The sequence below is a fragment of the Natator depressus genome, chromosome 11 (assembly GCF_965152275.1).
Source record: "Natator depressus isolate rNatDep1 chromosome 11, rNatDep2.hap1, whole genome shotgun sequence".
Classification (NCBI taxonomy): domain Eukaryota; kingdom Metazoa; phylum Chordata; order Testudines; family Cheloniidae; genus Natator; species Natator depressus.
Window position 1 is genome coordinate 40,049,516 of NC_134244.1, and position 27,779 is coordinate 40,077,294.

Below are 27,779 nucleotides of genomic sequence, written 5' to 3' on the forward strand. Positions count from 1 at the left end.
GATACAATTTCAAAACTCTACCTTTGGGGACCCTTTCTTTTCAGAAACAGGACAACGATGTGCTGTGGCCAGTTTAGCAAACGTTTTTTCCCCCCCTATTACAGAGCCAATAATAATGGAAGGATCCCCTGAATTTAAGATCCTAGAAGATAAATGGACTGCAGTTTCTGTCGACAATAAAAGGTACCTGAATTTACTTCTTATGTATTTTAAACTGTGGAATTGATCACTGACAGCCGGAAGGAATGAGTGAGTTTCATAGGCACTGCTAGCCACCTTTGCCCCCTAATAATGGCTAAATGTGTATTTCAGATCAGCCCAGTTTGAGCATACCATTGTAATTACATCAGGAGGAGCAGAAAGCCTTACTAAAGTATTGGAAGAATCTTAAGGTTGGCTCAAGAAGTGGCTGAAGTTACTGTGCTCCTGGAATGCCTGTCCGCTTTACCAAGCCAGAGGAGGTTTCTGGAACTTTTACGGGGAATAGGTGCTGTGGCTCGTTAGAGGAAATGGAGTGGACAGCTTTTAGAGCAGATGTGAGTGACACATACTGCGGATCACTGCCTGATAAGTATTTAATACAAATCAGTTGATTTGTGTAAATCTTGAAGCTACCGTGCACACTCTAAAAGCAAGAAGAGTTTGGGTTCTTAATTATGAAGGGTGGGGGAAGGGGGCAGATACGCAAAGTTATTACTCCTACTTCCAGATGCTTACACTGGACAAACACGTATCGGATGATACTTAGTAAATGCAATTGAGAAGACAGAGGGAAATGGTAGTTTCCTATTATATCTGAACTGTGGAGAGCTATGGAACAATTTCCCTTCGTTGTGATGAGCACACTGCTATTTCCCAAGCTTGTGATCTACGCTACTAGGAAAACTAAATAAATAAATTCAAATACTTAATTTCCGAAATGTGGCGTTTGTGCTATCAAACACAGAGATCGTATTCCTCCAGCGGGCCTGCCCAGCTGCTCTCTGCCCTCTTGGCTCGGTTAATGTTGTTTTTTTTTTTTTTTTTTTTTTTTGCACACAAGAAAAAGTGATGAAAACGAGATTCCGGGTGAGCTAAAAAGCGTCCCTTGTTAGGATCAACCATCGCCCTGATTGGAGAATTAGCTAGCTTGCCCATGTTATATTGAGCATTCCTTTTTCTAAAGATCTCAGCTCCAGCTATGAGAAACTCATTCCGCATTTTTGAACGTTTAGCAAAAATTAAGAAGTGGGTTTTAGGATCTAGACCCCTAGTTAGATGACCCCAGCTTCCCCTCCGGTGGTTGCTTATTTGGGGGAGTTTGGACTTTTAATAAGAACTGCAACTGTTCTGATCCCATGAATATTGATAACTAATAATTAATCCAGCTGCACCACTCCAAGATGAATTGCTAAAATCTCAGGCCGGACCTGTCCTGAAGATTAAGGTTTTGATCTGCCATTGGGTGGCTGCTAATCACCCTGCCCGAATGTGTAAGTGTTTTGAATCTGGTATTTAAATACACTGGGTGCTGCTGCTGAGCTTGCAGATCCCCAGCCCCGGCACTGCAAAGTCAGAGATAGACAAGTGGCATTCAAAACTGCCACAAACCCAATGCATCCGATGAAGTGAGCTGTAGCTCACGAAAGCTCATAATCAAATAAATTGGTTAGTCTCTAAGGTGCCACAAGTCCTCCTTTTCTTTTTGCCAACGCCAATCTGGTTTTGTTACTGATACCTTACTCTTCATCACTTGCCTTCTCTTTGCGAACTGCTTCCGTTAGCCTCTTACCAGCCCAGCGTGTCGTGACTGATGGGCGGGGGGTCAAGGTAACCGAATACTACTAGATTTACTCTGCTGTTTGTTTGTTCTGGAACACAAAAAGCTGTCAACTCTGTTCCTTTCTTACAGCGGTTTTGGCAAAGCACAATTCCGACTCCTGGAGCCGTGTAAAGGGATATTTTTAGACATGCAAAGTGATATTTTAGGCACTGCACAGTCGTTCTTTAGATTAATTTGGAAGATAGCTGGCCCTTAAAACCTGTACAAGAAATGATGGATCAAACAACTTTACTAATACCCAGAAGTTAAATAGTCATTGATCCCAGGAAGACGTAGAATCCATAATACAGTATACTGGGAAATAGATTTTGTTTCCTGAAGACGAAGGTTGGGCTACCAGTGCTTGTGTTTAGAAAAACGCTTTGCTATTTCGCCGTGTTGAAAGGTTTAATCCCTACAAAAAGTAACGACAATTTAGTAATGAAATAAAAAGAATACATCCCCCCCAAATTCCCACTGAGTTCTGGGTGCGTCAGGGATGTTGAATCGGCCTTAAATGTTGAAGTAGAAAGGTGGAACAATAAAATATCCTACTACCTTCCCCTTTATATGTGTCTTTTCATCTCATTTCTTATTCTTTACCAACAGTTGGGTTGTAAATATGAAATCGGCCACTTGTATTGGCCTGGACTATTAATCGAGAATGGTAATATTTCAGCCTCCCAGATGAGCTGTTCAAAAGCGACAGGCAATGGACTTTAGTTTGACAAAAACACAAATAGCGATTTACAGAAATGTCTAGTGATAAAGGTGAGCCGCAGCGTTCTGCATAGCTCTGTGGGTGATCAGCACGAACAATACAATATAGGGAGATAGATAGACCGTCTCGATGTGATAAACTGCTGAACCAAAAAGTGATTTCTCCCCTCAAAGTGTAATCGGATTGCTAGCAATTAGTCCAGCCTCTTGTTTTAGTCTCTGTTTACTCTGAGGTTTTCCCAAGTATAAATTTATTAGGACTGCAGGATTTTACCAACTGCTGTGGTAACAAGCTGTTTGGGTAGCAATTATACCGAGGTGATGGTATTTAGGGTACACATTTATAATCCTAATTATAAAGGTGACTACTAAAGTAAAAACGTTTCGGCTGTATGGGAAACCAACTCGTTTTAAAATACTTCACGCAGGCTATATGTTTCAAGCAGACATTATGAAGGAGGCTTAGAAGGTTTTAATTATTTTTTCCCCGTTGATTTGCTAGCACCAAACTTTTCTCAGCTCGAGGATGGGCTTCACAATGCACCTGGATGCTATCACATCCAGGTACACTTTTAGCTAGGGCTGTCCTGCTACTCCCCAGTGACTTTCCAAACAAGTAAATATTTGGGAGTCTTTGCATGGAAGAGCATATCTCTAGTCTGTGTTCAGAACCACGCAAATAAAGACAGGCTATCTGGGAACAGGTGTTATGTACAATTACAGTGGGCTTTTGTGTCCCATACTTCCAAAGGGTATAAAACCAAGCACAGTACTGGTTGAGAATCATAACGCTCTTTTTGACTAAGTGAGGATTTAAACACACACACACACACACACACACGTTGGAGCGTGTGTGTATGTGTGTGTGTGTGTTATACACACAAAACACCAAACCCAGTAAATAGAGAGGAGAAAAAGCTAAGCGTTTTCAGCCTGCGCTTTTAGCTCTTGTGGGACACGCAGCTATCAAAGCCCCAGTGTCAACATTCTGAGCTCGTTTATGTAGCGCACGTTTAACAGAATGGGGCAGATTAAGATCCTTTACACCACTGTGGATCCGGAATAAAGATAGTGAAGACAATTGAGTTACTCCGAATGTCCACCGGCGTAACCGGGATCAGAATGTGACGCCCATGTACCCAGAGTGGAGTCCCTCCATCCTATGGTCCAGATGTGAAAACACTCAGGCACCGCATTTATCTAGCAATGAACATCCTCAACTGCACACTCTTGTTGCTTAGTAGTTGACATATCTGCAGCTGTCTGGAATAAATTACTCAGTCTGGCTAGCCAGTTCCCTTCAGTTTGACTATAGACATTACTTAATTATTGCTTATTAATCACACCTCTCCTAGATCTCGGATAACGGTCACCATTCCCTCTCTGTCCAAGAACTCAAACCCGCCTCGAATGATCACTTACATAGCCAGGGCTGACAAGATGAGCACGGGGCAGAGAGCTGATGGCCAGCGGAGTCCATGGGGGGATAGACCATTGCCCCTTCTTCCCGCACCAATCCGCAGCTACTTTATGAAAATGAACTTTTCGCATCGCAACCAAAAAGGATATAAAACAGGCGCTAGGAAATGGGCAATTAAAACCGACAGAGCCACTAAAGCAAAAAAAAAAAAAAAAAAAGAGCAGAGAGGCTTAGACTTGTCAGCTTGCACGGTCATTAGCTGGTTGCTTCAAACATCACCACTGCCCGAAGAGTTTACACGCCGACAAAGGTCTCTGATTGTATTTTGGGAGTTAGTTGAGTTCCAGCCACGCTTCCTGCCATATTTGTGCCCCCATCAGACACCCTGAGAGAGAAATACCGTGAGCAGGAGCTGCAGGAGCTCAGGGAAGAGAAGCTTCCACTAATATCTGTAACGACATCAGCAATGTGATTTGTTTTGAATGTTCATTTTTATTGGTGTTCTCCCTTTGCCAAAATGTGCTTGATTACATAGATTTGGTTCTGTGATAACTGCGCACCCTAGACAATCTAGGTGTAACCGAGAAAGTTCAGCTCAGGCCAGATCAAATCCCAGGCTGTTTAATGCTGAAAGGCTGCATGTTGCTATTAGTGTTAAATATATGGCTAATTATGCGTATGAAAATTAAACATCAGTGTTATGCTAATGGGGCCGCCTTCAGCTGTGGATCAGAGCACTTGAGACTAGCATTTAATCAAATGAATCAGTAACTAATACATCTGCACGTGTGAACTTTCACAAGATCATTTTCCTGTTACAGCCACACACCACTAAATTATGAAAGAAATAATTATCAACACTTTCTAATTATCTAACAAAGTAATTTGGGATTCAGCGTAGGCTTTCTGTGCAGGATCTCCAAAGTCGCACCTTGTCACCACGCACGTACACGGAAGTTTTCATCCCAGGTTGGGTTTCAATGCACAATTTAGATACTTTAGGGAGGAAAAAAATTGAAAAGGTCCAGCTCAGGTGATAGCAAAAACTTAATAATAATTTATGAGATGGTATAAATCAGTGTGGCAGATATTATGTGTGTGGGTACAGAATGCATGCGTGTGTGTGTGTGTGTGTGTGTGTGTGTGTGTGTATGTGTATGAATGCAAAGAATGCAAAGAAGCATGCATTGTGTCTATGGATATGCGAGTATGTGTGTGTACACATTCACATATAGACACAAAAACTATATGCTAAAACAAATATAACACTAACAGTATGCTCATTGCAGCTTAGCTCACACAATTGTCTAGAGGTACTAGCTCCTTTATGGTGAAGTAGAAATCAGTGGGTGGCAAGAGGCCTTTAACAGGATCCATTGGATCTAGTCTTGCTGTGAGGAGACACGCAGGGCCACCTTTCCCAGAGCACTCGTCCCCCCGTGTGTGTCAGGAAGGACCAGGACTGTCCTGCCTGAGGAGCAGAGCAGCAGAGGTTGGTGTGATGACCCTCAGGCCGGGGAAGGGGGAGGAGGGAGAGATCGCAGGGGAGTTGCTGTGACTCCTGCGTTCCCTTCATTGCCTGACTGCGTCCTATGCCGTTTCTCTCCATCTAACGCAGACAAGGCGATTCCGCGCGCTTGTTTACTAATAGGTTCTGGAGGCAGCGAATCACGGGGTGTCCGGGCTGGGGAGTGGGCTCTGGGGGGTGCACTGGGGTCTCCCAGGAGGATGTGAGGCCCCCTGGCTGGCAGGCTTCCCGCCTGGAGTAACTTTGGGCCGCCCGCCCCTGGCTTGAAAGTCTCTCTCTCGCCGCCTTCATTGTGCTCCCCGGCGTTGTCTGTTCCAGATGATCACACACAGGGGACGGGGGACTCTCAGCTCACCAAGTCCGGCTCGTCTCACTCACTAGGGTCCGGGCGAGCCCCAAGCGCCTTTGACCAATCCAAAGCGATTATGCAAGACGGCGGACCAATCAGCTCCACCAGCTCATGAATATTCATAGGCTTGGCTGAGTCAAAGCTTTTAGGCGAGTTTGTGTAGATCTACGGCATCATGCTTAGACTTTTCAAAGAGACAAACTCCATTTTCTTATGAATGGAAAGTGAAAAGCCCTGTTCCGCTTAAATTGGGTTCTTTCCTGTCCTGAGAAACACAACAGACCCCAAAAAGGCAGGCTGAAGAGAGAACCCACACACAGACCAAGCGACAAGAAATGACCATGACTACCATGCCAGAGAGTCTTAATAGCCCTGTCTCAGGGAAGGCTGTCTTTATGGAGTTTGGGCCACCCAGCCAGCAAATGTCTCCTTCTCCCATGTCCCACGGACACTATTCCATGCACTGTTTACACTCAGCTGGCCACTCTCAGCCTGACAGCTCGTACAGCACAGCTTCGTCCTTCTCCAGACCGCTGGGCTACCCCTATGTCAACTCGGTCAGCAGCCACTCGTCTAACCCCTACATCAGTTCAGTGCAATCCTACCCCAACAGCTCCAGCCTGACTCAGACCCGGTTAGAGGAGACAGGTAGGTGCACTTGGCTTTGGGGAGGGGGGAGGGGTGGGGAGGGGGGGGAGGGAGGGAGGTTGCTTGTATCAAAATATATCTATAAAAATAAAATAAAAATAATTAGTCAGAAAAGGCTGAAGCTCACCGAGGATCAGCACACAGAGCACACAATGCCCGGCTGGAAAAAAATCAACCCAGATGTGCACGTATTAGTCTTCGTAATTATTTATTGCGTAGCGCTATAAACAATGTATGCAATTATGGGTAATTAAACCTAAACTGCAGCCTGTAAAAATAGCAAACTTTCTCTGGGAAGGAGCCTGGACTGCCATAATCGCCTGGAGCCTTTGTTAGCTCGACTTGTTCTTCACTTTTCTTTTCTTCCTTCTCATTATTGTTATTGTTGATGCTGCTTCTCTTGTTACTCCTATTTATTGTGCATCGTTTGTGGTTGTAGGGGCCGACTCGGAGAAAAGCACTGTAGTAGAAGGAGGGGAAGTTCGCTTTAATGGGAAAGGGAAAAAAATCCGCAAGCCCCGGACTATTTATTCCAGTTTGCAGTTGCAGGCTCTGAACAGGAGATTCCAGCAAACGCAGTACCTGGCTCTGCCCGAGAGAGCCGAGCTCGCAGCCTCGCTGGGACTTACCCAGACACAGGTACAGCCGCCGCCGCTCCGTCCTACCCTCCACACAGCCCGCCTCATCGCTTTGCTTTTTCCTCTCTCCCCCCTTCTCTCTCCCTCGCACCGAGTGGCCCTGCCCTGCACCGGGAGCCGCCTTAGCCCGGCTTGTGGAAAGCTTGTGCCCAGGATCTGTCTGGGGGCTTGGGGGCCACGCGTGGCCGGACTGCTGGAGCAATAGAGCTAATCACTCAGCCTTCCACACCCCAAATCTACCAGCATCGCCCTCCTCCTCCTCCCCGCCAGCCTTCGGGCCGGGTTTATTTGTGTATTCACTGTAAGTGCTTCGCCACAGCCTTTCTAAATTGATCCTCGCGGCATTTTTGAAAGGGGAGACGCGAAGTTTCCCACAGCGGAGGGTAGGTTTTGCCAGCTGTGGGCGCCTGGCCGGTTGGGGTCGGCTTAGTGTTACCTCTCTCGGCTAGTTTGGAGCAATAACAATAAAGCAAAGTTGCCTGCTCCGGGAGAAGAGATCGATCAAAACAAAATACGGTTTCACCCGCCCCGCTAGCAAAGGCAGGGGGAAGGAAACCCTGGAAAGGAGCCTGCTTGGAAGGAACAGCTCGCCCGGAGACGACCGGGAGCGGGAGGCTTGAGTTCATTTCCAAAAGGGACGATTTGTTTATTGATTGCATTACTGTTTCAAGCCCGTGCTTAAACTGTAACTCCAATGTATGTTTCTGCCCACGCGCACCCATTTTCTGGGAGGGGAAAGGGGGAAATGGGCTCTGCTAATCCCTAAATCTTTGCTTTGATAGCAAAATGCCGTGAGATTGCGAAAGGATTTCCTGCTGTAAAGGCAGTTTGGTTGGAAATTTCAAAGCCTGATCCCGGCTGTCCTAGTCCTTTGGCCAGTATTAGGGGTTTATTTGTATCAAACTTCTCGCACTGAGATTAGGAGTCAGGGCGAGCTAAGAACTTTCCATTATTCTGCAATAGAGGCGCTGGCAAGTCTCTGTTCTGGGCACACTGTCTCCGGACTTTTCCACAAAGCCCTATGAACAATCCCGTCTCCCTCTGCCCTTCTTCCCATTCAGTAATGGCTTCATTGTATTCCAGGTGAAGATCTGGTTCCAGAACAAGCGATCTAAATTCAAGAAGCTAATGAAGCAGGGAGGGGCAGCTTTGGAAAGCAGCGCTCTGGCGAATGGCAGGGCGCTCTCGGCCAGTTCGCCCCCAGTCCCCCCAGTGTGGAACACCACCTCGTCATCGGGTAAGACCTCTACGGGGACCCCGGGCACTTACATACCCAGCTACACATCGTGGTACCCTTCAGCCCACCAAGAAGCTATGCAGCAACCTCAGCTGATGTGATTACAAACCAGTTTCCCCATTTCAAGCACTATCGGTCCAGAAAAATAAATAAGCCCAATCAATAAACAGAGGGAAAAAAGAGAGGGGGAAATAAAAAGAACAAACAATCGGGAAAGAGGTCTCTTGCCCACAGAGCCATTAACACTGCACTATAGCGTGGTGCAGACAAGCACAGATGTGATGCGGGGCTGGTTCCCAACTGCTGACAGCTGACAGAGCAGCCATTAGCTCAACCGGAGAACAGCCTGGGAGCAGAGAGAAAATCCGACCCTCGGCTTTGTGGGACAATCAGAAAAATATGTTTGTAGAGGAAAAAAGCTCTCCTCTGTCCTGTCTGTCTGTCTGTGTCTAGCCTGATGAAATGTAGGTCATTTATTTACTACCCCACTCCTCTTTAACAGCAATGCGAAAACAACCTGTACTATAGCCAGATATTTTTTCTTTGCATTTGCCTGTACCCTTCAGACTCGTCTGTGTACATTTTTATTGTTGTTGTTAAAGGGAGAGATGGGGATTTAATTTATTGACTTAAATTACCACTGTAAGAGTGCTAGAAACACACGGACTATCTGGTTTGCAAAGGGCACTGTTTCAACGCACAGTTTACTTTAAACAAAACAAAACAAAAACAGCAAAAAGAAGGATGTGATTTTTAACTTTTACAATAACTTTTATACTTTGCTGGTGTGGAGAGGTGTCTTCCGAGTGGTCTGCATTTTTCACATCTCTAGAGTTATTTAGCAAAGAAAATAATACACATTATTTAATGGAAGTGGAATCACGGCAGCTGTTGATCGCTTTACGTAATGTGAAGAGAGGGAAAGGAAGGCAATAGTTCCCTATACTCAGCAGTTGGAAAGAGATGGCAGGGAAGAAGAGATGCCAATTGGCTCTAACGTGACACAATTCAGCTTTAAACGAAATCTCGAGGCTTTACCACAGAATGCCAATCTGAAGTCTACATGCGCTACTGAAGTGCAGGATCTGATCGCTGTACATATTTTATTCTTAATTATTATTATTATTTTATTATTGTTCTGTAAACACGTTGCACAAATTTAGCCTTTTTTCCGTTCCGTTTTGTGTGGCTGTAAAACATGATGCTTTGTGACCTGAGATCTTGACATTTGACTTGTGAAGTTCGGAAGATGTGATAAACTGAGATCAGTCGTGTTTAGCGTTCTATATGTCAAAGTTTAGTTTTATATTGAGAATGTTAACTTATTGCTTTGTATCTGGGGGAAAACACAAATCTTTGTACATAAGTTATAAAGTTTCTTTGAGACAGTAAAATTATGGTTTGGAAAAAGAGCCTCTGCATTGTGCTGTTTATCGCCCGCGCATTTTCTCACGTGCGGCGCTTGTAGCAGACTCAAGAGCACTGGGGATGGGAACCTGCAATCCGATCTGAAGGGACATTGACAGACACTGTCAGCTGAGGTTTCACACTCTTTCCTCAGCAAGGGAAAGTGCAAGCCTCTTTCAAGCCTGGGAATTAGGCCTTGGCTAAGGGACCTGCGGCCTCTTCTATATATCTGAGCGTCGTGGAGACCAATCCACGTGGGAGACTTTCCAGAGAGAGAGATTTTAACCGGGCGAATAAATCAAGAGGTCTCATTGACAGATCTCTATCGGCATCTAAATAAGGGGCTCGGTGTGTTCCACACATGGGGTGTGTGTGTGTGTGTGTGTGTGCAAATATACATATGATATGATATAAGTGATATATATGTAAGATCCCAGCGGGCATTTCACACAGGCAATATTAAGAATATCCTGCCTTCCGATTTCAAAGCGATCCTGTCTGTGGGAGATGATACAGACAACTCACACCGTGCAGACTCCTTTGGGTTTTATCTTCCCTTCATTGCAACTTGCCCATAGTCACTGGTTGTTTGTTGTTGTTGTTGTTTTGATGGGGAGAAAATAGACCTCGAGAGCGCAGTGGGGAATGTTACTCACATCAGCTTTGGCTACGTGTTTAGTCCCAATTCTCCGGCCCGAAGCTCCTCTTTAACTCATTTCTGCCGCCCTCTTGCCCCATCGTCCCCCGTCTCTGTTTTGATGCATCCTTTGTCCTGTTCATTGCAAACGGAGGTGCTCCCGGCTTCCTCTTTTTGCCTCTCTTGGATTGGGCGCAATCTTTTCCCCTAGGCTGAATGGCGGGGGAAGCTATGATGTGTTTTAAGTGAATGGTTAGAAGAAGAAGCAGGTGCTGCAGGAAAAGGCCGCGGTTTGGAGGAAAGAAAGTTAAAGTGGAGCTCAGGTTAAAAAAAAGGGGGGCTGACAAGTTCAAAGGGGCCTGGGCTGGATACTGGGGTCTGAGCGAGCACCTTGAGTGGCAGCCCCCTCTGGGCTTTAAAAGGAGGCTAACGTGCTCCCTGCTCTCTAACCACACAAGGTGCGTTTACACCAGACGTCAAAAGCGGAGCGCCGGCATGGCAGAGGGCGAGCTGCGTCCGAAGCGAGCCGGTGTCCCAAGCGGCCTGGGGCCCAGGGCTTTGCTTTCGCCTTTCACTGGACCGACACGTTGTAAAGCGAGGCTGGGAGCGTCAGGACATCAGCTGGTACGGAGAGTTCCAGCTCTAGGACCTGGTGCCTCCCTTCAGGGCCAAGCTAGGGGCTGCTGGGGGGTGGCGTGGGAGCCGTCCTGCCCGGCTAGAAGGGAGAAGGGCTGAGCAGGGGAGAAAGGGAAATATTCCCCGTAGTCCCCCGGTGTGGGAGGGGGCGCGGGAGGCTGGATCGTTTGTTCAAGCGGGTGCCCTAGTTTTGGGTGCCCTGGTACTAAAGCGGGGCACAGGCCTAGCTTTAAAGACCCCAAGCAGAGTTTATCCAGCGGCAAATTATGCACCACAGGGTTTGTAGGCTCCGAAAATGTCTCCCGGTGTTAGTGGAGCTGCACTGCGCCTTGCCAGCTTTCCCGTTTTTCTGCGGCGGGGGCAGGCTGATGTGTGTCTGTGGTGGTGGTGGGGACTCCGGTACAAGGATTTGGCAAGTCGTTATTATGCAGAGGAGATTTTCCCTTCCTCCCCATGTTGGATCTGAGCAGTTCTGACACGCAGCTTGTGTGGGCCGGTGGAGATTTGCTGTCCCTGAAAACTCACTTGGTCAGGGCAGGAAATGAAGGAGCATGTTTCTGAGCAAGCCGCCAGCAATCACGGGGATGCTCTGAAGGATACAGTTTGCCCTCAAACCCCCCAACCTGAAGCAAAACAATCGCCGCTGGAAATTTGCAAGCTAATAAGGCTATCAAATAGATATACAATAGGAGAGTCCTGTCACAAATGCAACTCAATGGAGATGTGATGGGAAAGGAGCTCGAGCCCGCTACGTGGTTCTGTAGCTCACAGTAGCTAGGTTTTTTTTTTTTTGCAAAATTTAATTTTCTGACTAAACTAATCTGGCCACTTAAAGAGTTATTAAGACCGAGGTTTGGGCTCAGATATACCAACTTATTAAAGCGGCTTTGCAAAGATCAGATGCCCACAGCTGTAATTTTGGTTAAAGCTTTATAAATCAGAGCAGAATCGTCACATGGTAGATTTGATCTGGGAAGTCGCTGCATCTGCTTTGTATTCCGATTGCAATGTGGGGATCTGCATGCAGTTTCCATAGTGGGGGGGAATCCCTCCCGGGAGGTTGTGTGGAGGAAGGTAATGATAAATTGTATCGATTTTGTTGTGACACGCACCCATTTTTCAATTCTTGGTGATGAGTGATCAAATGATGCGGTCATGTCTAATGTACGTTCAAAAGATAAGGCACGGGGTGCAGTTACCGGTAAACACAGGATTGGAGCAGGAGACTAAAGGGGAGAGATAAGGGAGATCCGCTGCATTTTGAGTTCACAGGGAATGAAAGATTCTGCCTGGAGAAACACTGAAGAAACACTGTATTTCCTGCAATGCCACCGGCTAAAATGTGAACACGAACAGCCCCTATCTGAACAGTAATTGTCTGACTCAGTGGCTACATTATTTACAGATAATAATGCAAATCTCACACGCCCCAGCCTAATGCAGTCAGAGACCAAATGCCTTTGACCGGACAGGAACGGTGTGGTCAAGCATATTGGAACACTTTAAGATATATTAGCTTCTACTAATTCAATAACGTCTTGCTAACCGTTCAAATAGAGAAATTATTAGTTTTCTCTCAACTAGGCGGTCTTGAGTTAGAGTCTATTATAATTGTACATTTGAAAATGTTAATCTCAATAAAGACCTAATTAATTCTGCCTTGTTGCTGACAAGTAGTTCATCAAATATCTGATTCGAAGATTTTCATAATGAGGATATTAATTAAACTATGAATAATCCAAAGGTGTTTATATTGAAACAATACCTCATTACAATGATTAAATACTGATTTCGAATATTATACCTTTACCAATTGTCACCCTGCAAACACAACCGTATGGATGGGTCTGTAAATGGCAAAATGCAATTTTGGGACATTTTTTTTCTTGTCGGAAAAAAATGTGGCCCTCATTTTCAAACACTTCTGAACTAGGCTACACACCGCTTAATGATGATCAAAATGACTCTTTTCTGCTAAAAAAGACCCCAAAGTGTGCGTACAGCTGCAAACCCAAGAGGGTCAGCATCATTTCACTGTATTCTCTTCTTGATTACAAGCCGAGCCCATCAAACACAACATAATTACAGTAATTTCAGGTTTATTTATTCTAATGCAGTTTCCCCATCTCTCTGGTAATTATGAGCAATTTTTTCGCCCAGGGAATCTTTTTGCATTAACAAAAGAGATAACGCACTGAAAGCCAAATTTGCTGTGCATTGAGAAAAGGGAAGGAAAAAAAAATAAAATAGGTGCGAGCTGCCATCTCTGCAATTCTCCTATATTGGAGCACTGCAAATTGCTTGCAGGTGTATGGAGCCAGACTGTCAATAGGAAGGGGCTTCCAAATTAGCAAATGCACAATGTCGAAGTAATGAAGACAGACTTAGCAAAATTGCCAAACAACAGATATCTCTTTAATATCTTCTACCAAAAAAAGAAGAAAAAACCCTCTGGCGTGTCTTCTAGAACTCCCTGAATGGCTGTTGTACATATGTCAGTCTAATTGCAGAGCAGCGCACAGCCTCTGAATCTAGAAATGTTTTAAAAATCAGAGTCCAAACCAGTTCACATTCGATGTCTCCCCCCACGTGTTAAAAATAAATCCACATTTTGTCCAGATCAAATATCCTTCCATAGTCCGCTGGCTTCCCTGCAGCTCCCTCACAAGTTTCACAGCAGAGAAAAAGTTTGATTTGGCTTTTGGCTACCCCCGATATTTATTAATCCGTGAATAATTTTAACGTTTGCGAAAAATCACAGAAACCAGAAAATACACCCTAATTCACTAAAAATATCAAAGAGGAAACTGTTCAGCTGAGCACCAACTAGAAGAAGAAACGGTAATCAATAAAACCAGGTTCCTCTTTTGTGCGTGAGGTTTCCCCCTCCTAACAAATTTCCCCACTCTGCATCGCAGCCTCTTTATTAAAACAGGTGGGAGGAAATATCGTATTTGATCGCACAGGTCAGCAGCTTGTGATCATCACACCGCTGCACGTTTGTCTGTAGTTCTGTTATTTCTGATTTTTTCCAAAGCAAACACTGAAATCCAGCAGCCCCGCACACACAGTATATGCTGTACACATCCACCAGAGACCCCATGAACAGCAACATCTAGATTCCTCTACCGCTCCCCCCCCCCATTGCACTATGAATCTTAAGGGATCTAGCATCAAGGTTTCTCCCCCCTTTTAATAATCTTGACACAACTGACACGAAGTTTTGATGGAAGAATTAGTTGGTGCATATATAATCACTCCCCCACCCCCCTACTCCCCGCGCTGGGAAACTTATCGACACAGCGCATCCATCCACCCTTCAGAAAAATGAAACCGTGTTGCCACCCTTACCTTCAGTCTCAATTTCAGTTAATCTGGACACAATTCTGTGCTTTACAACAACTCAAAGGATGGAAGGCGGCATTTTGCTATGAAAGTTACAAGAGAAAGTGAGTGGGAGAGAGGATGGAGAGGAAGAAGAAAAAAAAAAAAGAAAAAGAAGAAGCCAAGCACAATAATAATATCCCGAGAGTGCAAATGTGGATTGAAATCCCCCAGAGATGAAGATGCCTCGGAGAGGAGAGCCTTTTTTGCAGCTCCGCTCTTGCAGAATATGACTGAAATTTTCTGCTATATAGCCTCTGTCTTTATAGCTGATGAAAAAAATTGCAGATTATTAGCATAAATGTTTACTCTTCATTACGCTGATGACATTGTGCACTCGAGATCTTGGTAATCTTTGGGAAAATTATGAGTAATTTTTAAAAATTTTAAAGCAGCAGCAGTTACCATGCAATTCAGGCTAATTCTGCGTAGGCTCCGAACGGATATAATTACCGAGGAGTCAAGATGTTATGCTAAAAACTATGCATTGATATTCCCATTTATTATGTACATACAACTTTGACAATGTTGATGCTTGAAATAGCAGGAAATTGTCTTGCGCAAAAATTACAGTCCATATTAGGACATGTGAAATTGCGAAGAATTATATAGTAATTGCAGGCTTTCAGATGGGAGAGCCAGAATGCTCAAACTAGTGCAAATGTGGATAAAATTACAGATCAGAGCAAAAATTAGGGAAAAAGGGGGTCTGGGATTTTTCAAGTTGGCTATAGGATTCCGGAAGTGTCTAATGCCACATGATTGCTACAGCTTTAGGGGAGACATTTATGCCTCAAGTAACTCCTTTGCCAGAGCTGCTTTAATTCAATTTCTCATGCCTTTTCCCTTAATAGGAGCAAATGAGTAAATTGCCTACCCATGGCAAAATTTCACCAGCCTCTCCCTGCAAATTTTCCAGGGAGATGATTCCCCTGGCTCAGGTTGGATTCCGGGCTGAGTCCCCCTGGACTCAATCTGGTAACTGAGCTGGAGAAGTTAATTACACCAGATTCCCTCCCACCCTTCTTCTTTCTCTGGCTCGGCTCCCCATCCCCCTCCCCACCCGGGCTGCAGCAGGGAGATCCGAGCGTGCTGCACAGCTCTGACCCACTGCAGGAGCCCTAGGGTGGCAGCCACCCCACAGGGAAAGAGGGCGCGGCGGGAGGAGCCCTTCAGCAGCAAGTCACAGGAGCAGTTCGGGCAAATCCGAGCACGCTTGCTGCTAAAGGTGCAAGAGGGTGGGGGAGAGAACTGAAATCTCCAGCCTCACTTTCCTCCGCACTTTTGGAGACTAACCTTGAAAGCGCCCCAGCGGTTGCACGTTCCAAGATCAGCCCCCACCCCACCTCAGCCCCTTTATTCCGCCTGCAAACGTGATTTGCCCGCCAATGCTTCGCGGCTCTAGGGCGCAGCTCTTCCTCCGGGCATGGGAAGTGTTCTGTGTTCCCGCCGCTGGCCCCTTGCAAAGCCTAAACTCAATGTCGCTGGGACCCAGGCTGGACAGGGCTCACTGCTCTGGGGGCGCCTCATTTAGCCCGGATAAGACAGGAAGAGGGGGAAACAATAATAAAAGAGGTGTCTGAATGTAAAGTATCGCAATGTGTTTTCGCCTTCCCCCTACTGAATGTTACGTGCGTGTAGAGCTCGTGTAAAGCAAGCCCAACGCAAAATAAATAGCACCCGAGTGACTGAGAGGGGGGCTGGTTTGGGAACTGGAAGCAATGGCTTGAAAGACGAGACACTGGGAAATGCCAAGGAGCGGCCAGTCCAAGTGGTATCTGGATTACACGGAAATCAAATAAACGAAAAGGATTCTCAGGACAAGTCAGTCAGTCTGTCTGTCTTCCTGGCGCGATCGTCTAGTTTTCCTATGTCTCAGTGGGGGCGCTTACACGGCTATATATTTTTGACAGCCCCAGGGCGTAATGTAGCATCTTGTAATGTAGCAATCACTGACAAAGTACATCCCTATTATGCAGAAGGTCCCGCTCCTCGAGGCGTCGCAACCCTGCTCCCTCCCCACATCCTGCTGTTACGCAGTGTCACGATCGTGGCGGGCGCTTGAATCCAATCAACCGGGACAATCTTCGTCTCCAGCGCCGTAGACCTTAACAGCACTCGCTGCTGCGGCAGGAGCCCCGCGCGGTTCCGGGGTGCGGCGGGTGCACGCTCTGCCTGGCTGCTCTGTGTCGGGACTTCATTACACAAAATACCAGCTTAGCAAATGACTTTCTTGGTTCCAGGTGTAAATCCACCCCGGACCCTAGCGGCCTGTTGCAGCCTGGCGGAGTGAGTAGCGAGTGGGGAAATGCTTGGCGAACTTTTCACCTCGTGGAGCAAGCCCCTCTCGGTATTGTATGTGATGACCGCGGCTGAAATAAGGCAGTGGAAAGAGAGACGTCTTTTATTTATCAAGATACAAAAGGTGGGACTGCTTTTAAATGAGCTCTTGGCGCCTGGCGCGCTGTACACACGGTGCATTTCAAAGCAGGCATTAGGAAGCAAAAGCAGAATGTAAAAGGGCTCCTCCATTTCTGTACAAACACGGCTCAAGTGTCCCTTCAAAACCTCGCTAAAGAGGCTCGGAAATGGTTACACACAGAGGGATATTCCCAGTTTTTTACCCTCCAGGCTGAGTGGAATGGGAAGCCGTCAAATCTAACCCATATTTCTGTCTCTGCTGATCACACTGAAAAGTTTGGGGGAAGGGGTTTGTTTTTTGTTCGGTCCTTGCTGAACTGCAAAGAAACCAGGAAGGTTCAATGCCCATCATTTCCAGGGTATTTGAATTTGAAACTCTTCCTTCGCCTCCAAAGCGCCTGCAGAGCTCCTCGCAAGCCTGGTTTTATTTCAGTGGTTTGCTTCCAAGCGAAACATGAAACGTATACCCCTGACCACAAATAATCATGTCTGGAAGTTTGGAAACTCCTGTGGCCCTGCCGTGGTTATCTAAGGCAGAGGCTCTTAGTTAGCTAGATTGCCCTTCCCAGCACCTGCCAATGCCTGGCTCTCCCCTGACACTGCTCTGGTGCAGGTCGAGAGGGATTACAATTAAGATTTGTGGGTTTGATAAAGTCGGGATGTTTCCCGGTGGATGCAGGGGAGTTGACTGTTTCCCATTTCCATTTGTCATCAGCACATTTGGAAGGCCCGTTCATCACCGGGGGAGGGGATGTCTGCTAGGGGCCGGATCACAGGGCCCTGTGTCTTGGAGAGAGCTGCAACTTGTGAGAAACGTTTCCAAGAGCTTTGCCTGGGGCGGCTATGGAGACTCTCGCTTCCTCCCCTCCCTTCTCTGTCTCCCATGCTCTCCCGCTCCCTTTCTCTCCTCTGTCTCTTTCTTTCTCCCCCTCGGCTCCCATCTTTCTCTCCTTCCCCCACGCTCCGCTCTTCTCCTGACTTCCCCTTTCTTTTTCACGTCCCCCCTCTCCTTTCTTCTCTCATTCTGCTCACTCGCTCCTCTTTTCCCTCCCTCCTCCCTTGTCTCCGTCTCATCCGGGGTGAGTGTGTTCGTAGCTCCCTGGAGCAATCTGCCCTGCCAGGCTCCAAGACTCCGCCGCGTCTACGGGCCAACCCAGCCCACCCAGCGCCTGTCCCGCCCGCCCCGCTCTCATGCCAAGGCCTGTTGCGTGATTCCAACTGGGGCTGCACATTCCCTGCCCCAGGCGCTGTGGTTTAGGCCTCTTAATCATCTCGTCTGCAGCAGAGGCCTCAGCACCAGCCACTTCCCTCTACTCCCTGCGCCAGTTGGGGCTGAAGGTTCCACTTGCTGAGCAGCAGCAGCAAGATCTACAGCGGCTCAACAGAGAAAAAGGCCGCCTGGGATTTGGACCCAAGCCTGCTTCCGGACAGGCCTCTTTGGTGCATGGCTTCATATCCTGCCGAAAGGCTCTTTCATGTTACAGCCCTTTGGGGGCTACCTCAAATATTAGCATGATTTTCAGAGCTGCTGTCTGCCCGAAAAGGCCTGTGTCAAAAAGCAGCACCAGAGGCATGAGATGTTAGCACTGACACTCATGCATCTTGGTGAGAGCGGGACTCCCTTCCGGGGACTTTGGCCGGTGGTTCGGACCCACAGTTAGGCTTTGCTAAAAATAAAAGCTGTTGCAAAAGCTGGTGGCAGCAGAAGCATTTCCATCTTTTTCCCTGCAATGCGAACAGCGCTCTTTGGGCTATAAACAGCCCCCTGCAATAGTCACAACCCAAACATAGGGGCTCTTGGACAGTAAAGTCAAGTGACACCAACTAGTTGTGCTTGTCCTGCAGCCAGAAGCTGAGACTAAACAATGCTCCTGGTAACAAGTTAGGGCCAAAGGGGGGTCAATTAGACCAGTTTAAAAGGAATAACTCCATTGATTTCAATAAAAATTACTCCAGATGAACACTGGTGCAACTGAGCAAAGTTAAGGCCTACCTAGTTGGTTTTATTTTTTTAAAAAATCTTTGTTTTATTGGTAACCAAACTAGGGAAGCCTGGTAAAGAATTGGTTACCCGCCTGCAATCTAACCAGCCTGCACATTGCACTGACTGGGCCTGATTGGAAGAGGCTGATACAGCTCCATACAGCTCCCCCTTGGCTGGTGGGGAGCTGGATTTAGGGCTACTTTGAAGGGAGGTCACTGATCAGGTACCATGGAACACACAAAACACCTCGACTGGCCCAGGCTTTCGCACAGCAATAACGTTGTAGGATCCCAACCTTCCCCTTAGCAGCAATCATGCAGGCAAACTAGGGCAGCTCTGCCTAGCAGCCAGCCCCAGCGCACTGCAGGGCCCTCGAGTTTGGCACTAGGTAGTTAACAATGAATTTTAAAAGCTTCTTGGAGCTGGGGGTGCAGCGCCCAGTGCAGACTGGTCAGGGCTGGAATCGGTTACCAGTGTCGCCGCCCCGTGTGTCACACTGGAGCCCGGAGGAGCTGCAAGTCGGCAGGAGACAGTCCCGGGCTAAATGTCTGTGGCGCCAGCGCGCTGGGAGGAGGGGCCGAGTCTGGCATTGCTAGGGGCTTGCTGAGTGATTCATGGCTGCTGCAGAGTGGCAGGGGCGAGATTTTACTGTGGAGGGGAAGGGAAGGGAAGCGAAGGGGGAGGGGACGGTCAATTACTCAATGCAACAGTTGTAAGGAGGGCAAAGAAAGCCACGTAAGAAACATACAGACCCCTCCTCCAGGGCTGGGCTGTAAGGCAATGCTAGGTAAGTTTGCAGAGCGGCAGGGGCTAGTGTAAATAGGTGTCTATAATGTGTGTGAGTCTGGATCCCGAAGGAAATACAGACCAAGTACAGTGAAAACAAAATAATTTATTTAAATAATCTCTTACTGTAAAAGCAACATTAAGAGTATTTTGTGTCCATAATAAATAACCAACAGTACCTTTTTTTTTGTTTTAAGGTTTAAACAACGACGGTGAGGGGGAAATCAGTAGCTTATTTTGACAGCAAAGAGAAAACGTATCAAACTGAAAATAATCAGGAAGGTGTGGCGCCTACGCAGAGAGCTGGGAGTTTCCACACTTTGGTCACAAAAACCAAAAATGAAATACAGGCTGATCCAATGGAATTTTTTTTTATACAAAGAAAACATGAAAAAAATCTGCACAGACACCTTTATTTACAACCATTTCCTCGGGAACGATAGTCCTGCACCCATTTAAAAAAGATAATTTAAACTCGGGAATTTTTTTTTTAAATCTACATATAAAAATTATTTATCTTTTTTCAACATCAAAATGAGGTCATCCGCAAAGGCACCTATAAACTTTTAAAAAATAAAATTAACAAAAGTTATCCACTGGTGATTTGATGAAAAATAGGAGAGGAGGGAAGGGGAAGTTTTATTTTCTGTTTGCTGTGAACTACACGGGAAGGGGAAAATAAACCGCAGGCAGGAACTGGAGTTGGAATAGAGAAAGACACGGGGTGAGGGAGACACAGAGGTAACCGAGCCCGGATCAGAACAAAGCAAAGTCTGCAGGGAAGAGTTATTCGCCTGTTTAATGTGCCAGAGGGAGAGGGAGGCGTTGAATGCCGAAGAAATTCTTCATCAAAGCACCAGTGTCTGTACCTCAGTCCGCTCGGGTGTGTGTTGGGTTTGATCCCCCTGGATCTCTGCTCAGCGGGGCTTGTTTGCTCAGTCTCTGCCGAGTTAGAAAATCGTCCCTGCACTGATGGCCGCGCTGTGGTGATGGTGATGGGGCTGCGCTTGCTGCAGGATCGGGGAGGCGGCTTGCAGGTGAGAAGCGGTGTTAGCCGCCTGGTGATACCAGGAGTAGTTACCGAGGAAAGCGGCCGCTCCGCCGCTGGGGCTGGATCCCGAGCTTCCTCCGCTGCTCATGCGCTGGTGTGGAGCAAAGTCCCAGGTAGGGGCCGAGGTCGGGGGCGAAGCGCAGGGGGGAGAGGCGCTGCCTCCAGGATGCTGCTCCGAGGGGATTTCGCCACTTTTCCACATCTTCTTGAACTTGGACCGGCGGTTCTGGAACCAAATCTTCACCTTTCCAAAGGGAGACAGACGGACAGGCGTGAGAGCTGGGCTGGGGAGGTGCTGGGTGTGGGGCGGCTGGCAGGGCAGGGTAATGGCAAGCCAGAGGTTATTATGAGCAGAGGGCTTGCTCCAAGATCCTCCGCTGGGCCAGGCAGAGCATGCGGGTGGGCGAGCTGGAGGGCAGTGGGAGTGGGGAACCGGGCGCTAAAGAGAGTTAGAAGGGCCAATCAGTTGTTTCAACCCCTCCGTATGCCGGAGAGCAGACGAAGCGCAGATAACATTTCTCTGAGAGTTTTGTTAATCCCAGCGCCTCCCTCCCACGGATACGAGTGGGGTAGGGGCCACGGCCCATTTCATCATCCCGGGGGCGCAAACTAGGGAACTGCAAACAGGGTTCTCCGTTACTGAATGTGTAACAGCGGGCAGGAAAAACAGACCAGACACGGTGAGACACAGCAGGGAATATGCCACGTGCCCCTCTGAGCCAGCGCTAAAAGGCACGGACCCTGTGCTGCAGGACGCAGGGTGCAAGGCGTAAAGGGCAAAAATTCTGGCCCTGTTGAAGTCAATGGCAAAACTCCCACTGAATTCAACAGGGCCAGGAGTTCACCCTGAGGATGAAAAGTACCGGGGCATCTTACCTGCGTCTGGGTGAGGCCTAGGGATGCCGCCAGTTCAGCTCGCTCGGGCAGTGCCAGGTACTGGGTCTTCTGGAAACGCCTCTGTAGAGCGGCCAGCTGGAAGCTGGAATAGATCGTCCTGGGTTTCCGCACTTTCTTTGGCTTCCCGTTTACTATCCTGACCTCGGGCTCGCATTCTTCCTTCTCTGCTATAATGACAACAACAATCACCACCATCACTCACCAGCCATGCTGTAGGGAAAAGTTAACCTGGAATCAACAAAAGGCAGCTGATTTGCAAGACGTTGTTCCCCATGCAGCCTATTCCTATAAGCCCTGCGTGAATTACCGGGAGAAACGTGGCCAGTCCATCCCCTTGCTAGCCTCTTGCTCCCATCCCCCGCCAAACCAGTGATCCGCAGCCAGAGCGGCTTGATTGCCTTAAAAAGGAGAGGGGGAGGGAGGGGCACATTTAAAAATAATGGACCAAATCCTCGTCCGGTGTAAACAGACCAAGCTCTGTCTAAGGCGATGGAGCTGCTCTGTTTGACACCAGCTGACCCCAAACTATTTCCCCCAGAGGCTTAGCCCTACCAGACTCATTGTTAGCCGGGGAAGCCCTGGTTCCATAAGGTCCATAGGAGCTGTAAGTGGCAGTGTAACCCAGGTCGTAGCCGGCTTTGGCGGAGTAGGGAACCGTATTGATGCCGCTGGCGTGATACTGGTAAGAGCCCATCTGTGCATAGGGCGACCCGCCTCCTCCGCCGCCTGTTCCGTGCTGCTGCTGCTGGTTGGTGTAGTAGCTGCTGTCGGTAGCTGTGGACACGGGTAAGGTGGGGGACTCCTGGGACTTGTGCAGGCTGCTGTGCTGGTGGTAACTGTTGGAGGTAATCTGGTTTGAATGCATATCTGAGACTAGACTGTCAAAGACTCCAGTCATCCTGATCCTCCCTCCCCAAATGTAGGGGGGGGGGAGGCAGCCGCAGCAGCAGGGGGCGAGGGAGAAAGGCGCCTCAGCCCTCAGGACAAGTACAGGGAGAGCAGAGACGCTGCTGCTGGAAGCCCCGAGGAGGAGATCACTGGAGGTCCCACTCTGTTGCTGGAGGAGTCACCATTATAGCCCGGTCACACACTCTCCCAGACACCGGGCGGCGGCCGCAGCAGCTCACTCGGCTCCCCAGCAGCTTTACGATTGTCTGCCGCGGTGGAAGCTGCCAGGCGGGCATTTAACACCAGTCACGTGAGGGAAGGCGACGTCACCTAGCAACAGCCAATCAAGGGCGCAATCACATTGTATCCCCTCGGGTTCCATAGAACCCCAGGACACAGGAGGCGCCTCACATGTGACACGTGCGCTGAAAGGGAGGGGTGCGTGCGGGGAAGGGGAACAAATACAAAAGGGAACCAGCCTACAGGGGGGTTTACACAAAACAGAGTATTGCCATTTTAGTATTCACACTGCAGCAGTATGTATAAATACGGCAAACTAGGGGGAAGATGGAGCAGTTAGATCTGAGCCCCGTCAGATCCACGGCCAGATCCTAGCCCAGCAAGATTCTAGTCTAATCAGATGTTACTGTAGCCTAGTCATATTCTACTTTAGCCAGGTCTGGTTATGTCCCTGGTGAAGCCCTAGGTATATTTGTTGATATAGTTATCACGGAGGCAAGAAACCCCTGGAGTCTCCGCAAACGCTCGTTTGTTCTGGTTTCCCACTTAAACACATCCTTTTCATGAGAGCTGAGTTTAGAGTGGAGCGGTGGGTGCTATTACTGGAATGATGATGATATAAAGCCAGAATATTATACAGTTCGCACATAAAGCGTGTCCCTCAGATACAAGGTGATGGGTTCCGTTCAAGAATCTAAATAGACAGATAGATGTAATTCAGTGACAAGAGGGCAGAATGGGAGACAAGTGACTTGGGTGCTATACCTAGGGTTACCATTGAGTCGCTTTGTGACCCTGGACGAGTCACTCAAGTTCTCTGTGCCTTGATTTCTCCATCTGTAAAATGGGGATAAGGACCCTCATCCCTGTTTGTAAAGTGCTTTGAGATCTGGGGAGTAAAAACTGCTATGTAGGTGTCAAACGGTATTCATTTTTAATATCTGCATGGACCTAGAGCTGTCAATAATCTGCACCTCGCAGGGGTGGGTGTAGCCCTGACTCCCAGTTAACGAATGTTTGGATTACATAAAGTTCTTTGAGAATCTAAAATGAAAGACTCTATATAACATACAAATTATTATATTTATTACTATGTCAATTCGGGAACATCCTTGGTTACCTTAATCATTTCTATTTTTATGTGCATATTGTTACAGTTATTAGATCGAATTAGAAAGATGAAAAACTAAAGATGTACAATATTTTCTTAACGGAACTGCGCTTCATAATTCGTATCCTTAACAGTCAGATTCCATTCCAAATTCTTTAGGGCACTTCCCATTGAACAATATACGGCACCGGTATTAAATGAACTGCATGTTCATGTTTTGTTGCGGTCTCAGGATAACTTTTTATTAACGATTGTTTACAACATACATTTGTAATTTGTAAAAGCCCGGTTTGATTCTCTTCTTTCTTAAAGTGGGAAGTACAGACTGGGAGGAAGGAAAACACGTTTTATGGATACCCAAGTTAAATTTATGATATTGCCTTGTACCGCCACCTAGCGGGGAAAACACTGTGTCTCTGCGTTCAGGTAGAGTAGATAGACATACAGTCTATTCCTACCGAGGCGCCAGTCTCTCCAAACACCCAAAAGAACAATTTACAAAATGGCAATTAAAAGCCACAAAACTGTGCTAGAACTCACTGCCTGAAGTTCCTCTGAGGAAAGACATAATTGTGTCACTGAACCAACTTGTTGCATCAACAGTGTAAAGGAAAACAAGTTGGTGGTGTGAAAAATATTATCTCATTACACAAAGTAAAACTATTTCCCCATGTTTATTCCCCCCCCCCGTTCCTCAGACATTCTTGTCAACTGCTGGAAACGGTCCTCCTTGATTGTCACTACAAAAGGTTTTTTCCCGCTCTCCTGCTGATAATAGCTCACCTTACCTGATCACTCTCCTTACAGTGTGTATGGTAACACCCATTGTTTCATGTTCTCTGTGTATATAAATCTCCCCACTGTATTTTCCACTGAATGCATCCGATGGAGTGAGCTGTAGCTCATGAAAGCTTTTGCTCAAATAAATTTGTTAGTCTCTAAGGTGCCACAAGTCCTCCTTTTCATTTCATGACGAGATCTCAGTTAGTCCCCCGGTTCTATACAGATACAGAGCTTCACTGTAAAAGCACAAGCAAAGTGATATAGCTGAAATATTGTATTTCCCCCTCTGACTTTATTAATAGCTAAATCGTGTGTGGATCAATACAATGCTACTTGTCAGAAAATTGTTTCCTAGAGGAATTTATAAATGCAAATTAATCCCTGTATCGATCCGACCTTGTAAAACACACACGTAGCTCAGCTGCGTTTGTGGTAGAAGCGATTGCCTCTGGAAGTCTAATAAGCGTGCATTTCATGTTAAACCCACTCTTTTCAGTACTAATGTCCTCTATTTTAAGACAAGCTGACAAGAAAGGCAGCTACTTCGCCGGCAAAATTTATGCGTTAATTGATTTTTAATAATGTAAAAATGGAATAAAACCCGGTTAATTGCTTTCTTTGCGGAGTTTTAAACTGGTCAACAAGTTAAGGCTGGATCTAAAGGTGGGGGGGGGGCTACAGGGAGCAGTCTCTTCAGCTCCCCCAAACTCCTCCCCCACCCTCAGAAGATCAGATCCGTTTTCTTCCTACACGAGGCCAGCTGTCCCGGAGGGGTGGGTGGGTGAGTGTGCTGTGTAGGGTTGCCAAGTGTGGTCAACGTATTCCTGGAGGTTGCATCACATGACATAATCTCGAATTAAAGATTGATCTCTAATTCCCGGAGACTCCAGGGTAATCCTGGAGGAGTGGCAACCCTAGCTGTGGGAAGGGGGGGGGTGTTAAAAAGGAATTTGTGTCTTTATACTTTTGCTTATTCTCCTTGCTATTCAGGCCGAGTTTATGATCCCTCCTATGCAGTGATGCTGTTTTGACCTTCGGAGAGCTTTAAATATAAAGTACTGGGGAAAACAATCGCAATTACTCAAAGCTGAAGCTCCCATCGGCACCGTCCGTGCGGCTCTGACAATGTCTAGGTCGGGGGCTGGACTTATTTCTGTTGAAGTACCAGTGCCTTGCATGTTGTTTCCTCTGCCCAAATGCATTAATTTCATCTGTATCCATCTTTAGGAAGCAACCTCGAGGTAAGGGAGATTTCTCAGCGTGACACTGATTTCTTTACATTTTAACTTTCTGTTTTTCTCAAGGATCCTCTTTTGCAAGAGACTCATTATCTCCAGTCCCTCTTCGCCCCTAGGATGCTCCAAGATCCATGCTCCCCTGGTCTTCACCACTCCTGGGACACATTCTGCTTGCATTGCCATTGGTGTAAAGGCGGAGTAAATCGGAGGGACAGTGGGATCAATGAGATCAATATTGGGCCCTCTGAGCGGTTTGTTTGCCATAGATCGCCCTTGTTTACTCTTCAGCCATTGCACTTGTTACAGGTCATGTCACTAAGCTGCAGAGCGAAACAACCAGCATCCCTGTGTCTTTGCTCTCCGTCTCCCGTGGCTGCCAGAGATAGCCACCTGGACACGGAGAGGGTAGGAGCCAAGCTGTGTATCATTCTAGCAATAGCTCCCCCTCTCCCTCAGTGCCCATCGCAGAGGGTCCCCGCCCGGTGGGACCTAGAGCACTGCCTCTCATCCTCCCGGATCCCCCAGCACCTGTACCAGCAGCTCGGTAACCGCGTGTCTCCTTCCTCTGCAAACTACACCCCGGGCAAGGCTCTGGTACGAAGGGCTTGTGAGGACGCGAGGAGAGGAAAAGGGGCGGGGGAAGGGGCTGCGGGCTGCTACCAGTATCCAGAGAACAAACGAACTTTCCAAGAGCCCTAGGTTCGAGTTTAACTCCGGTTTCTTCAAACGCCTGGTCTGATTTCCCTCCTAGATGCTGAGTCAGACTCCTCAATGCCCCTACATGGACGACAAGGCTCCTAATGCTGCAGACCCCTCACTGTCCCAGGCCCTGTGCCCGACGTGTTTGCTTTGAACAAGGAGTTTGAAAGCCTCTGTTTGGCTGCTGAGCGCTTGCTTCCTTTCAGGGCAGAGCTAGCAGCTTCCGTCTCTATCTGCAGCTCACAGAAATGCCCTGGTCTAAGGTAAGCGGGACCTATTCTGGACGTTGCACGCATGTGCTCTCAGGAGTTTCACGGTGCTTTTTTCACAGCAGGGGAGGATACAGAGAGGGTAAGAAGAGAAAACTAAGACGAGAAGCTCTTGTGGTTAAGTCATAGCATCGAGAGGCAGGAGACCTGGGGCCCGATTCACACTCCCACTGAAGCTAATCAAAGTCTTTCCATTGACATCATGTTCTGCCCCAATCTCTCCCTGCCTCAGCCAGTGTTCTCATCTGCAAAATGGAGATAATGATACTTCCTTCCTTTCACAGGGATGTTGGGAAGTGTCAATCAATTCCTGTTTGTAAAACAGTTTGAAATCCTCAGATATAATAATAAATAATAATATAATTAATAACAAACCACACATTATTAATTAAATCTGATCTAAAATAAACAATGTATTCAAACCCATAAGAGACAGAAAACATACCTGATGCATCTAGTTAAATCCAGTGTTTACCTAGGGGGCCTCAGAAGCCAGTTTGTTCAGTGTATGGGTGGAACAGTAAATATCAAAGCAAATTCAGAAAAATGTAGAGAATAAATTCATCTATTATTGTCCCTTGTAAAAACCGGTACATTTTATACAGATCACAAGGTTTGCTGATTTCCAAAGTGCATGTTCTAGATTTCCAATGTACTCCAGCTGCATAATCCTTAGATCTTGACAATAATATTTCCCCTCATTGTTGGCTTGAGACCAGCAGCTGAAAACAGCCATTGAATAGTACAAAAGAGGAGAAAATGTTCAGAGATTAAAAACAGTGATCAGAGTAATCAAAATGGTACTCTTTACAATTTGATCACAAACCACAGTTTTAAGCCCTCAAAATACTCATTAAAGGTGAGGTACAAAGGAAAAAAATTACACCTTTTATTACTCCTTTCTGAATGGGCTGAGAAAGATTTTTTAATCATAGTCTCTCTGTGTCTTTATATGGCAGGCTTCAGTTGTCTAAAAATATGAAATATTTTTATAAGGTATTAGAGGT

At 47.0% G+C, this 27,779-nt stretch overlaps 3 protein-coding genes and 1 long non-coding RNA gene across 5 annotated transcripts in view; 2 read left to right on the plus strand and 2 right to left on the minus strand.

The window, feature by feature from the left end:
- METAP1D (methionyl aminopeptidase type 1D, mitochondrial) overlaps nt 1-1,028 on the plus strand; it is a 71,686-nt gene extending 70,658 nt beyond the window's left edge. For both annotated transcript variants that reach the window (XM_074967585.1, XM_074967586.1), the window contains 2 exons: nt 105-183; nt 313-1,028. In XM_074967585.1, coding sequence (XP_074823686.1) covers nt 105-183; nt 313-391 — 158 coding nt within the window. In that variant the 3' untranslated portion in view covers nt 392-1,028. The remainder of the gene's footprint in view (nt 1-104; nt 184-312) is intronic.
- Nucleotides 1-14,639, minus strand: part of LOC141995976 (uncharacterized) — a 46,829-nt gene extending 32,190 nt beyond the window's left edge. Inside the window, exon 1 of the long non-coding RNA XR_012641449.1 lies at nt 14,373-14,639. This is a non-coding gene — a long non-coding RNA (uncharacterized LOC141995976). The remainder of the gene's footprint in view (nt 1-14,372) is intronic.
- DLX1 (distal-less homeobox 1) lies at nt 5,919-9,162 on the plus strand. The gene is made up of 3 exons (XM_074967588.1): nt 5,919-6,466; nt 6,906-7,105; nt 8,188-9,162. The coding sequence occupies exons 1-3, from the start codon at nt 6,154-6,156 to the stop codon at nt 8,440-8,442; spliced, it is 768 nt and encodes a 255-aa protein (XP_074823689.1). The 5' UTR covers nt 5,919-6,153; the 3' UTR covers nt 8,443-9,162.
- Nucleotides 14,640-19,761: 5,122 nt separating the features above from the next.
- On the minus strand, nt 19,762-22,709 carry DLX2 (distal-less homeobox 2). Its single transcript, XM_074966838.1, has 3 exons — nt 22,097-22,709; nt 21,524-21,711; nt 19,762-20,891 (listed from the first exon to the last, which is right to left on the minus strand). The coding sequence occupies exons 1-3, from the start codon at nt 22,440-22,442 to the stop codon at nt 20,547-20,549; spliced, it is 879 nt and encodes a 292-aa protein (XP_074822939.1). The 5' UTR covers nt 22,443-22,709; the 3' UTR covers nt 19,762-20,546.
- Between the last annotated feature and the right edge of the window lie 5,070 nt (nt 22,710-27,779).

Bases quoted from the DNA above. Each gene is read 5' to 3' on its own strand.
- DLX1 (XM_074967588.1), top strand. From the start codon at position 6,154: ATGACCATGACTACCATGCCAGAGAGTCTTAATAGCCCTGTCTCAGGG. The intron at 6,467-6,905 runs GTAGGTGCACTT...TTGTGGTTGTAG, and splicing joins GACCCGGTTAGAGGAGACAG to GGGCCGACTCGGAGAAAAGC. The intron at 7,106-8,187 runs GTACAGCCGCCG...ATTGTATTCCAG, and splicing joins TGGGACTTACCCAGACACAG to GTGAAGATCTGGTTCCAGAA.
- DLX2 (XM_074966838.1), bottom strand. From the start codon at position 22,442: ATGACTGGAGTCTTTGACAGTCTAGTCTCAGATATGCATTCAAACCAG. The intron at 21,712-22,096 runs GTAGGGCTAAGC...TTGTCATTATAG, and splicing joins CCCGGCTAACAATGAGTCTG to CAGAGAAGGAAGAATGCGAG. The intron at 20,892-21,523 runs GTAAGATGCCCC...CCCTTTGGAAAG, and splicing joins TAGGCCTCACCCAGACGCAG to GTGAAGATTTGGTTCCAGAA.